At 46.3% G+C, this 12,227-nt stretch overlaps 1 protein-coding gene across 1 annotated transcript; it reads left to right on the top strand.

Annotated features, from left to right (window-relative positions):
- The first annotated feature begins 8,141 nt into the window (after positions 1-8,141).
- SOWAHA (sosondowah ankyrin repeat domain family member A) lies at positions 8,142-11,747 on the top strand. The gene has a single exon (XM_003123927.5). The coding sequence runs from the start codon at positions 8,558-8,560 to the stop codon at positions 10,277-10,279; it is 1,722 nt and encodes a 573-aa protein (XP_003123975.2). The 5' UTR covers positions 8,142-8,557; the 3' UTR covers positions 10,280-11,747.
- Positions 11,748-12,227: the final 480 nt, after the last annotated feature.

The raw sequence follows: 12,227 nt of genomic DNA on the forward strand, positions 1-12,227 counted from the left end.
GGGGATTTCACAGGGCCAAATGTTTGGTACTGTCATCCCCAAGCCCATCTGAACGGGTAACCGTCATGGCTTGCTGATTGGTCCATCCTGACCCAGGTAGGGACTCTACGATTAAGGAAATGGTTAGAACAGCAGTTCGCAGGCCCCTCAAACTAAGCCCTCCTAACATAGACACTGACCCAAGTAAAAGACCCATAATGTCCCTCTGGGGGTAAAAAAAAATTTTTTTTGCTTTTTAGGGCCACACCCGAGGCATATGGAGGTTCCCAGGCTAGGGGTCTAATTGAAGCTGTAGCTACCGGCCTGCGCCACAGTCATAGCTACGGCAGCTCCGAGCCACATCTGCAACCTACACCACAGTTCACATCAATGGCAGATCCTTAACCCGCTGAGCGAGGCCAGGGATCGAACCCGTAACCTCATAGTTCCTAGTTGGATGCATTTCCACTGCACCACAATGGGAACTCCCCCCCCACCCCCCCCGCAAAAGAAAATCTTTTAGGTCATAACTAATCTATGAAAATAAAACAGGCCAAGAATGGATGACTGAAGGCAGCCAAGGATGTCCTCATGCTTCACCTGGCCAGGACACCATGGACCTTTCCAGGTCTCCAGGGACCAACTCCCCTGTTCCCTACCTAGCAAGCAAGCAACCATCTGAGGAATCAAAGAAGCAGCCTGAAAACTGACTCACAGATAGGAAAACTCAGTTTATAACAGAGGCAAAGGCTCTGACATGTGTCACTAAGATTTAGAAATAAAGAAAAGTCCCTTTGACCTCAGAGAGGACTGGGCTTCACAACTTAGAGGCATGAGGAAAAAAAGAGGCCCCTCTTGCTTCCCCTGGGCTGGTAAGCAAGAACAAAACATGATTTGTTCCAGAAGTCATGACTGCAAAAGCTTGATATGTGGACAAAGTCCCTTTACAGCCGTTCTGAGCAGCCCATCCCCCTCGTGTCCCTGGAGCTCCTGCCCACTGGGGCCCCAGACACTCATCCTCCTCCTTCTAGATAACTAGGCATTGGTGAGACGGCAGGGGGCAGAGGAGGCAGGCTGTGGTGGGCTAAGCCTAATGGGAGGGGCCAGCAGGCAGTTGCAAACATAAAGCATCCTCTATGGCTCTCTGCGGGGCTCAGGCCTGGGGTTCAGAGAAGAGTGTCGGATGGAACAGGCAATGTAATATAACATAACCACGTAACACAAAAATATAATATAGTTGTAGAGGGCTTTAATTTTTTATTTCTTTAACAATATGGCTTTGAACATGCAAAGGGCCTCCTTCTAGCCTGACCGCCTCCAGATTTAAGTTAATGAGACAGGAACAAAATGTCCTGCCTATTGCTCTCTCTCTCAGTGTTCAAGACACATTATAGAATTTTACCCTTGCTATAAATATCATTCTCTATTTGATTTTCCTAATGTTTACGGGCAAACTGCTGGGTCACTGGAAAAATTGATTCAATGGCCTCACTGGCAGCAGGGCACCCAGATTTAAAAGCAGCCTGGGGAACTGGATGTCACTGGCATCCTCATCCTAATATTTGCTCAAAGCATAAGCTAATCACTTAAAATAGTAAAGCGGAAGATGTGCAGATGCAAAGGTAGAAAAGTTTAAGCCAGATTTTTATCTGAGGACTTTCTCCCCTTCTTTGTTGATTGAGCATCCAAAACATCCATTTTAAGTGATGGTGATCTAATTTTGCACAGTAAATGAGCACAGGCTTTGGAATCGGACAGCCTGGGGCTCCAGTTTGGGCTCCGCCAATTATTAACTCTGACCTGAGGCACAATTCTTTGTAAAGCTCAGAGCCCGGAGCCTGTAAAGCGCTGTCAATAAACTTCGCTTGTATCAGCAATTCGGTACAAGCAAAGTATTTAATCCCTTGTCTATTCTCAGGGATCACGGTCAGAATGAGTTCAAACTACATAAATTAATAATGATCTTTAACAGGGAAATCTCCTTCCTCCTCCCCTCAGAGAGAGAGGGGGCAGAACAAAAGTCCAAGCAGGAGTTCCCATCATGGCTCAGTGGTTAATGAATCCGACTAGGAACCACAAGGTTGCAGGTTCGATCCCTGGCCTCGCTCAGTGGGTTAAGGATCTGGCATTGCTGTAAGCTGTGGTGTAGGTTGCAGACGTAGCTCAGATCTGGCGTTGCTCTGGCTCTGGCATAGGCTGGTGGCTACAGCTCCGATTGGACCCCTAGCCTGGGAACCTCCACATGCTTCAGGTGCAGCCCTAAAAAGACCCCCCCCCAAAAAAATGCACGAAGGCAATATAATGCAAGTTCTGCTTCTGAAACATCTTTGTCATTCCTCTGTCCTTCTGCCCTAGCTGAAAGTCCCTCAGCATCTCTCAGAGGGACACTGCCATCATCTCTCCAGGGCCCCCTCCTCCACTCATTCGCCACACCAGCACTGGTTACAGCAGGCTATGAGGGAGCACAGGTTATGAAACAATTAGTGATCTAATTCTGTGCAATGTGGGTTTTACATCTATGGATGTAAACCACAAAGCTCACAGAATAAGCCAAAACATATTAAGAGTGGTTCTCTAACATGTGATTTTTTCTTTGCGTATTTTGGAAACTACTGAGAAATTGGAAAATATCACTCTTAATTTTATAATCAGGAAATTGTTAAAGTTACTTTTAAAAAGAATAAAAGTTTTTAATGGCATCCTACCACAAACAGGGTAAAGTCAAGCGAGCATTTAAGGTTCTCCATCCATGACCCCATACGTACTTTTCAAACATTGTCTTCTCCTGTGTATCTGACACATACCCTAAACAGAAAACACACTAGACACTCTTCACCCTGAACTTAGCCTTCACGGTCCATATTCCAAGCCCTCGCCTATCCTGTTCTCACAGTCTACCTGCTAGAAAACACATGGAGCATTTATTTAGATAAAATAAATAGTACAGATAGTACACACAACACAACTCACTGTGGTTTTCTCTCCTCCAAGCGGTTAGCTCTTCAAAGGCAAGTTGTATCTTCTCACAACACCTGGTTCACTGCCTTGCACCCAAAGATAGCCAAGAATGGTCACTGAAAGAGATTACAGAAGAGCGAAGAGGATTATACACCCTGGGCAGTTGCAAAAGATTTGACACTGTTGGGATTGGAGCTGGGTTTAAAGAAGGGGTAATATTTAGAGAGAAATGATAGCTGATCATGGTTATAATTCTGTGATAAAAATGTGAGGATTTTTCCCAACGGCATTGTTATCATTCTGATGTAGATTGTTTGATGCCCCAGGGTAAAGTGATCCCAAAAGTTCTCTTTTAAATAGGAGATGTACCTTCTTATATTTTGCATGTATCCTCTTAAGCTAAAAGGATCCAATATTTGCAATTAAAAATTAGTTGTCAGAATTCCTGCTGTGGCGCAATGGGATCAGTAGTGTCTCTGGAGTGCTGAGATGCAGCTTTGATCTTCAGCCAGCACAGCAGGTTAAGGATCTGGCATGAGCACAGCTTCAGGGTAAGTTCCAACTGAAGCTCAGATCTGCTCCCTGGCCCAGGAACTTCGTATGGCCCAGGATGGCCAAGAAAGAAAGAAAAAAAAAATTAGTCATCTAACAAAAAGATATAAAAGGCATCCAAATTGGAAAAGAAGAGGTAAAAGTGTCATTATATGCAGATGAAGATACTATATATAGAAAACTTTAAAGACTGAACATAAAACCTACTGGAACTGATAAACTAATTCAGCAAGGTAGCAGGATAGAAGATTAACATAAAGAAAGCAGTTGCATTTCTTTACACTAACAATGAAATATCGAAAGGGAATGAAAAAAACAATACCTTTTAAAATTGCACCCAAAAAATTAAATTAAATACTTAAGAACAAGCCTGGCCAAGAAGGTGAAAGACATATGCTAACAGCTATAAAACGTTATTAAAGGAATTAAAGGGAGTTCCCATCGTGGTTCAGTGATTGACGAATCCAACTCGGAACTGCAAGGTTGTGGGTTTGATCCCTGGCCTCGCTCAGTGGGTTAAGGATCCAGCATTGCCATGAGCTGTGGTGCAGGTAGCAGATGCGGCTCAAATCCTGCGTTGCTGTGGCTGTGATGTAGGCTGGCAGCTATCGCTCCGATTGGACCCCTAGCCTGGGAATTTCCATAGGCCGAGGGTGTAGCCCCAAAAACCAAAAAACCAAAACAAAAACAGCGTGATATTGGCACAAAAACAGACACATGGATCAAGGGAATAGAATGGAGATCCCAGGGAGATGTCGTCATGGCTCAGCAGTTAACAAATCCAACTAGGATCCATGAGGATGTGAATTCAATCCCTGGCCTCACTCAGTGGGTTAAGTATCTAGCACTGCCATGAGCTGTGGCGTATGTCACAGATGTGGCTCAGATCTGGTGTTGCTGTGGCTCTGGTGGAGGCCAGCAGCTGTAGCTCCAATTGGACCCCTAGCCTGGGAACCTCCATAGGCCTCAGGTGTGGCCCTAAAAAGCAAAAAAAAAAAAAAAAAAAAGAGAGAGAGAGAGAGATCCCAGAAATAAACCTACACACCTACAGTCAATTAATCTTCGACAGAGGAGGCAAAGGAGTGAAAAGGCAAGAATGTATAATGGGAAAAGACCATCTCTTCAGCAAAGTGCTGGGAAAGCTGGACAGCTGCAGGTAAATCAATGAAGTTAGAACACACCCTCACGCCATACACAAAAATAAACTCGAAATGGCTCAAAGATTTAAATATAGGACAGGAAACCATAAAACTCCAAAAAGAGAACTTAGACAAAACACTCTCTGGCATATATTATATACATGTTTCCTTAGGTCAATCTCCAAGGCAATAGACATAAAAATAAAAATAAACAAATGGGACCTAATCAAATTTACAAGTTTTCACGTAGCAAAGGAAACCATAAACAAAATGAAAAGACAGCCCACAGAGCGGGAGAAGATGTTTGCAAACAATGTGACTGACAAGGGCTTAATTTCTAAAATACACAAACAGCTCATACAACTTAATAACAACAAAAAACAAAGAACCTAATTGAAAAATGGCAGAAGACTTTAAATAGACATTTCTCCAAAGAAGACATACAGACAACAGGCACATGAAAAGATGCTCCAAGCGGTTCTAATTATTATAGAAATGCAAATCAAAACTACAGTGAGGTGCCACTTCATACTGGTCAGAACAGCCATCTTTAAAAAGCCTACACATAACAGTTCCTGGGGTGGCTCAGCAGAGATGAATCTGGCTAGCATCCATGAGGACAGGTTCGATCCCTGGCCTCACTCAGTGGGTTAAGGATCCGGCATTGTCGTGAGATGTGGTATAGGCTGCAGATGGGGCTCGGATCCCACGTTGCTGTGGCTGTGGTGTAGACCAGCAGCTGAAGCTCTGATTCGACCCTTAGCCTGGGAACTTCCATATGTTGCAGGTGTGGCCCTAAAAATCCACCCCCCCAAAAAAAAAATGCTGGAGAGGGTGTGGAGAAAAGGCAACTCACCCACACTGTTGGTGGGAATGTAAATTGGTGCAACCACTATGGATAACACTATAAAGGGTCCTCAGAAAACTAAATATAGAACTACTATATGATCCAGCAATCTCACTCTTGGGCATATATCCAGACAAAACTATAATTCAAAAAGATACATGCACCCTTATATTCATTGCAGCACTATTCACAATTGCCAAGACATGGAAACAACTGAAAATAAATGTCCAGTGAGAAAGGAATGGATAAAGATGTGGTACATATATACAATGGAATACTACTCAGCCATAAAAAAGAAAGAAAAATGCCATTTGCAGCAGCATGGACGGCCCTAGAAACTATCACACTAAGTGAAGTAAATCAGAAAGAGAGAGGCAAATACCATATGATATCACTTATATGTGGAATCTAAAATACGACACAAATGAACCTACAGAAACAGACGCACAGACTCAGAAAACAGAATTGTGGTTGCCAAAGATGGGAGAGGCAGGGGACGAATGGACTGGGAGTTCGGGATTAGCAGATACAAACTATTACATATAAAACAAATAAACAACGCAGTCCTACTTATAGCAGAGGGAATTATATTCAATATCCAGAGATAAACCATAACGGAAAATAATATAAAAAGAATGTGCATATATACATTATGTGTGTATATAAATAAATAACTGAATCACTTTGCTGTACAGCAGAATTTAACACAACATTGTAAGTCAACTGTACTTCAGTAAAAAAGTGGCTGTCTAAAAATGAATGTATAATCAGAAAACAAAATTAAAAGATAAATGACAAAGTGGAAAAATACAGCATATATAATAAAGGATTGATAACGACCTAACAAGAAAACATTAACAAATGGGTAAAGAGGGAAAGGGGCAAGTCATAAAAGAACAAATCAAATAAGAGGAGAAAGAGAAGTTTTACCTCATTAGTGATAAAGTAAGTGGAAATCAGATACCATTTTTTTGTCTTTCAGATGGACAAATTAGAAGATATTATAGAAGATATTACACAAGTCAGGGAGGGAAAGACTAGGGAATTTCATAGGGCTGTAACTTCTGCAAAACGACTTAGTAAAAAGTTTCAAAAGTTTTAAAAATAATTCCCTTTGACTTAGTAATTCTCCTTGTGGGAGTCTATCCTAAAGAAATTCATCAGAAACACGTACAAAATTTTATACATAAGCAGCACTATCCAAAAGAATTAAAAACAACGTAGACTGTGGACAATAAGAACATAAAGTGTATCTACATTTATTTGAGGCTCTCATTTAAACATTATATATTTTTAAAGAATAGTTATTGTCATTGGGGGAAGCACTCACACTATGAAGTGAGGTTACAAAGAAGGTCAAATGCATTCTGGAAATAGCCGAAGATGGAAATTGTCTCTGGGCAAAGGGTTTGGGAAAAGGGAGAACTTTCCTATGTTCTCTTTTTTTTTCCCCCTTCGGTAAGAATAATAGAAGCGACTATACTGCTACTAATAATTTGAATGTTTACTGTGAGCCAAGCATTGTTGTAAGTGCTTTACGTCCATTCTCTCACTCCTCACAGCCTGGTGACCTGAGTATAATTAGTACCATCTCCTTACCCCTTCACAGATAAGAAAATTGAGGCACAGAGAGGTCAAGCAAGTAGCCCAATGCAGAGCCAGGATTCAAGTGTGGAATTTTGACTCTAGAGTTTTGCTCTTTTTAACTACTAAGGTATGGTGCCTCTGGTGATATCTTTGAAGGATTGTGTTTGCAAATTAAAAAACTGATCTCACCTTTGCCCTGGCTGCTCCCTTTGCTGACAAAGCTTCTTTTCCTACCTAGCTACCTAACACCCCCCCCCCAATCTCTTCAAGCCCTTGCTTAGCTGTGGCCTTTACAAGGAGTCCTGCCCCTAACACAGGATTCAAACTTGCAACCTGCCCCTCCGTCTTACTCTGCTTTATTTTTTCCATAGCATTTCTCCAACATATTATACAATTTTCAGATTCACCCATCACATCTCTTTGTCCCTCCCCCTCCTCCATTACCACGCAAGCTGCACGAGGTCAGCTGTCTTGCTTACTGATGTATCACAGACTGAAAAGGCACTGGCACAAACGAAGTGCGCAACAAATATTGGTGAAGTGAATTTTTTAAAAAAACACGATTCCAATTTTGCTTTCTTACAGTAAAGCATACACATGTATACACATGCGTATGGGGGAGGGAGAAGAAAAAGAGTGCAAATGTTATTAATGATTTCAAATGCTATTTTCCTTAGGCTTTCCTGTGGGTTTCCTCCCAAAATTCGATGCGAACATGTATTATTTTATCATAAGAAAATTGCTGTTTAAAACGTCTCTTCTAAACCTCGGATGGCATACGTTGCCATCCGCAGCAAACGGTCTTCACCGCAAGTTGCATGAAGCCGTTTTTCCTGTGTGAAACGCAGTCAACAATTCAAGAGGTAGTGACGATTTTCAAATAAAGTATTGCTTTTAAGCAATCGCCCAGTATTTTGTGGTGGTTAAATATTTCAGAAAGGAGTAAAAATCCTTGCCTCGCCTGTAGACCGCGGCATCCCTGGCGAACACACCCACCTAGCAACCGGGAGCCGAGCTGAAGCCTGGCACTGCGCCTTTAATTCTCCAATTGGGAGGGGCGGTGGAGAATTTCCGCTCCCCTACTCCCACCGCGGCCCTGGTGGCAGCTGTCACCTGTAAGGCGAGTACCGCACGCAAGGGGATGGAGCCCGGCGCCCATTGGACAGAATATAAAGGCAGAAACCTACCCCGAAGACTGGGGGCCCCCCGGGGCGGCGGCGGGGGGCGCGCACCGCGGCCCCCAGCTCCTTTTTCCGCGAGACTCCCGGACTCCGCGGCGCGGGCGTGACCAAGGTCCAGCCTCGGGGACACGCCCGTCACGCCTCGGTGACAACGATCAGGTGAGCCTGGCCGAGGCGGACTTGACTCCCGGAACCCGGGCTCCTGCACTTCCCGGCCGGCGCCGCGACGTACACCTGCCGCGCAACCGGGAGCCGCGGGTCGGTGGGAGGGGGGCGGCCCCGGCTTCCCTGCCGAGAGGGTACGGACCCTGACCATGGCGCTGGCCGCGGCCGCGGCCGCTGCGGCCGCCGGGGTGAGCCAGGCGGCGGTGCTGGGCTTCCTACAGGAGCACGGCGGAAAGGTGCGCAACTCCGAGCTTCTGAGCCGCTTCAAGCCGTTGCTGGATGCAGGCGACCCGCGCGGCCGTGCAGCCCGCAGGGATCGTTTCAAACAGTTTGTCAACGACGTGGCCGTGGTGAAAGAGTTCGACGGCGTCAAATTCGTGGTGCTGAGGAAGAAGCTGCGGCCCCGGGAGGGACCAGAGCCCCTGACCACCTGCTGGAACAGCACCCCGGGGACACTAGCCCCGCCGTCGAAGATCACTTCCGTCTCACAGGTGGAAGCCGCTGCCTCGGGCACTCCATCCTTGGCCTCCGAGCAGAAGGCGGTGGAACCACCTAGAGACCCGGCTCCACCATCAGAGTCGCAGGACACCCTCGGGGCTCCGGCCTCCGAGCCCACTCAGCCAACCAGGGAGCTGCTGTTAAGCCCGGCCCTGCAGTCAGGGGGAGCCTCGGACCCGCAGATTCCAACTTTTGAGCTATCCCAACCCTCCGAGGGGCTCTCTGCAGACGTGGCTCCACCGTCTAGGGCACCGTCGGAGGCAACCTTGACCCACGCAGAGCCGCCAGACCTGGAACCTGGGCCTAGACAATCAAAAGGGCCGCCACCAACCCCGTCACCGCCACCGCCGCCTCCGCGCGCGCCGCTGCAGAAGCCCTGCATGCTGCCGGTGCGCTGCGTCCCGGGTCCCTTCCGGATCCGGACGGAAGATCAAGGCCTGCGTCGGCAGCTGTCGGAGGAGCCCAGCCCTCGGAGCTCCCCGCTGCTGCTGAGGCGGCTCTCGGTAGAGGAGCCTGGCCTGGGCCTCAGCCTGGGTCCGGGCCGCTCCCCGCACCTGAGGCGCCTGTCACGCGCCGGCCAGCGCCTGCTTAGCCCCGACACCGAAGAGGTGCCCGCTGCACCGCCGCCGTCCGCCGTGCCCCTGGAGCCGGCCGAACACGAGTGGCTAGTGCGGGCGGCCGGGGGCCGCTGGACACACCAGCTCCACGGGCTGCTGCTGCGCGACCTCGGTCTGGCGGCCAAGCGCGACTTCATGTCGGGTTTCACGGCCCTGCACTGGGCAGCCAAGAGCGGCGACCTCGAGATGGTGCAGCAGCTGGTGGAGGTCGCGCGGCGTGGGGGCGCGCGGGTCGACGTGAACGCGCGCTCACACGGCGGCTACACGCCGCTGCACCTGGCGGCCCTCCACGGGCACGAGGATGCAGCCGTACTGCTGGTGGTCCGCCTGGGTGCGCAGGTGCAAGTGCGTGACCACAGCGGGCGGCGAGCCTACCAGTACCTGCCGCCCGGCGCCTCGTACGCGCTGCGCCACCTCCTCGGCGACCCCGGCCTGCGAGGCTCTACCGAGACTGACCGAGCTGGCGGTGGCAGCGGCAATCTTGCGGCCCGGCGCCCGGTGCAGGTGGCCGCCACCATTCTCAGTTCCACCACCAGCGCGTTTCTGGGCGTCCTGGCCGACGATCTGATGCTCCAGGATCTGGCTCGAGGCATGAGGAAGTCCGGCTCCTTCAGCAAATTCTTGGGTGCCTCGCCCATGGCTCCTCGTAAAAAGACAAAGACTCGCAACAGTCTACAGGCCTTTTCAGAAATCTCTCGTCGACCTACTCCGGGGCCTTTGGCTGGTTTAGTGCCCAGCCTACCCACTGCAACCTGAAGGTCCCAAGGTTATGGCTTGGTTTCTCTAACCTGGCCTTGCCTCTCAATCAGATGGCGGCCCAGCACCTTTGGCTCCATCTTGTTTCCAGCTTTGTCCACCGCAGCCTGTCATACGCAGGTGGGCCTACGCCTCCAGCTTCTGTCTGAGGCTTGATCTTTCTCCAGAGATGGGATTTAAGATCTCAGTGAGAGCTTCCTATGAAGAACTCCAGAAGTCAGGCTTAAACTTTGGAGATGTGAAATTTAGGATCAAAAAGGTTAAGGGGCAGCAGCTGGTCTGGCCCCTAAATGAGTTAACCTGTTCCTTCTGCATCCCTACCCTCCTAAGCCCGAATTAGAGCTTTCTGTGATGATCGATTGTCAGCTTTAAGATACATTGTGCTTTTGTAACTTGATGCTTTTATCCTGTTTTTAAATTGAAATGAGGTGAAACGACTTTCATAAAAGAACCTTTTGAAAATATATTTTTCCAAAATGATCATTTTCAATCTTTTGCTAAATATTTTGGAATTCTATTTAAAAAAAAAAAAGTGATCAAGATCTAAAGGAAATTAGTCCCAACCAACAAAACCCTTGAATGGTTATCTACCTCATTTTAGGCAATCAAGATTCTAGGGAGTCTTGAACCCAGAATGTGACCATTGTGAATGTAATTAATCTCAGCTGTACTGTGAATGCTAATTACTAGAAAACAAGTGCATCCTGGGAGTAAAAGTGATTTAACAGTGAGTGAAAAGGCACATTTTGACAAATACTTTAAATTCGTGGTTATTTGTCTTTGGCACTTGGTGGCTGGCTGTTTTGATTTGGCATGACTATTTAATTTTTAAAGTATGGCTTATCTGTGAATTGCACCACTGTGCCATGTTTCTGAACCTGTGGCTTTGGAGTCCAGCTGAGCCTATCACTGCAGTAGGTAAACATTCAAAGAAAAAAAATGTCATAGCATTACACCAGAAAAATTACTAGTTAAATAATAACAGATACAATTAAGGACCAACTATTTTACATGAAAGTTATGTACAAACAAAAAGTCCGTGACAGCCATTTTAAAAAGCCATCTGAAAACAAACAGCTTATTCCAACATAGCAAACGCACATTCTCTTTGCTCAATGACCTTAGGAGAGGGCTAGCTTAACTCATGTGCATCTTTGCTTGCATTTGTAATGGAGAAGATTTTAGGTATTGCCAAGATTTCTCAGGTTCAATGCAGTGTAATCATAATGGCTCTTTTTCCATTTTAAATGTGTGGCATCTCTTTGCTCAACCAAGCTTTTAAAAAACATCTTGTTGAAATAATGCCCTGCTTTTGCACATTGTGTTTGCATGTCATTAGTTATACCAAATGGTTCTTGTGGCACAGGCTCCCCTCCTGTGTACATATCAGTGAGGCCTCTGGAATTACTGAAGGCAGTCTTTCATGGAATGTTTTGATTTAAGCAATGAAATAAACGTTTTTCCCTGCTTGTGTGATGAGATACTTCTATAGCACATTCTATAGCACTAGCTACTGTATTTTTTTCTTCTCTTTACTCTTCACCCTTCTTCTGCCTCCTTCAAGCATTCCGTTATTGGAAAAAAATTGTGTTTCTCTGAAAAAATAAAGGAGTCCACCAAACATGGCTATGGTAACCAGAAACTGTAGGTAGGCCCCAATCTAACCTTCCTCACCTTCCTTGCCTGGAACTGAAGCTAAGCTGCATAAATTATTTTTAAATGCAAATTAATTCTTCTGCCTCTGCAAAAAAAGAAAAAATGATGAGAGGCAATAATTAAAGCAATCCGAGAAGCTGAAGGTCGAGAAGATAGAATAAAACATTAGAGATTTTTTTTTATGGTAAAAGAGAAGCTTGATTGATACGGGTAATAAAGGTGATAAACATGGGTCTGAGCAGCTTTGAGAAAGACAAAATGTGAACCAGCAAAGCCATCCTAACAATAACTG

The sequence above is a fragment of the Sus scrofa genome, chromosome 2, assembly GCF_054392235.1.
Source record: "Sus scrofa isolate SSC_HxYL_T2T_F1_AM1 chromosome 2, Sscrofa_HxYL_maternal_Yorkshire_Landrace_v2.0, whole genome shotgun sequence".
Taxonomy (NCBI): Eukaryota; Metazoa; Chordata; class Mammalia; order Artiodactyla; family Suidae; genus Sus; species Sus scrofa.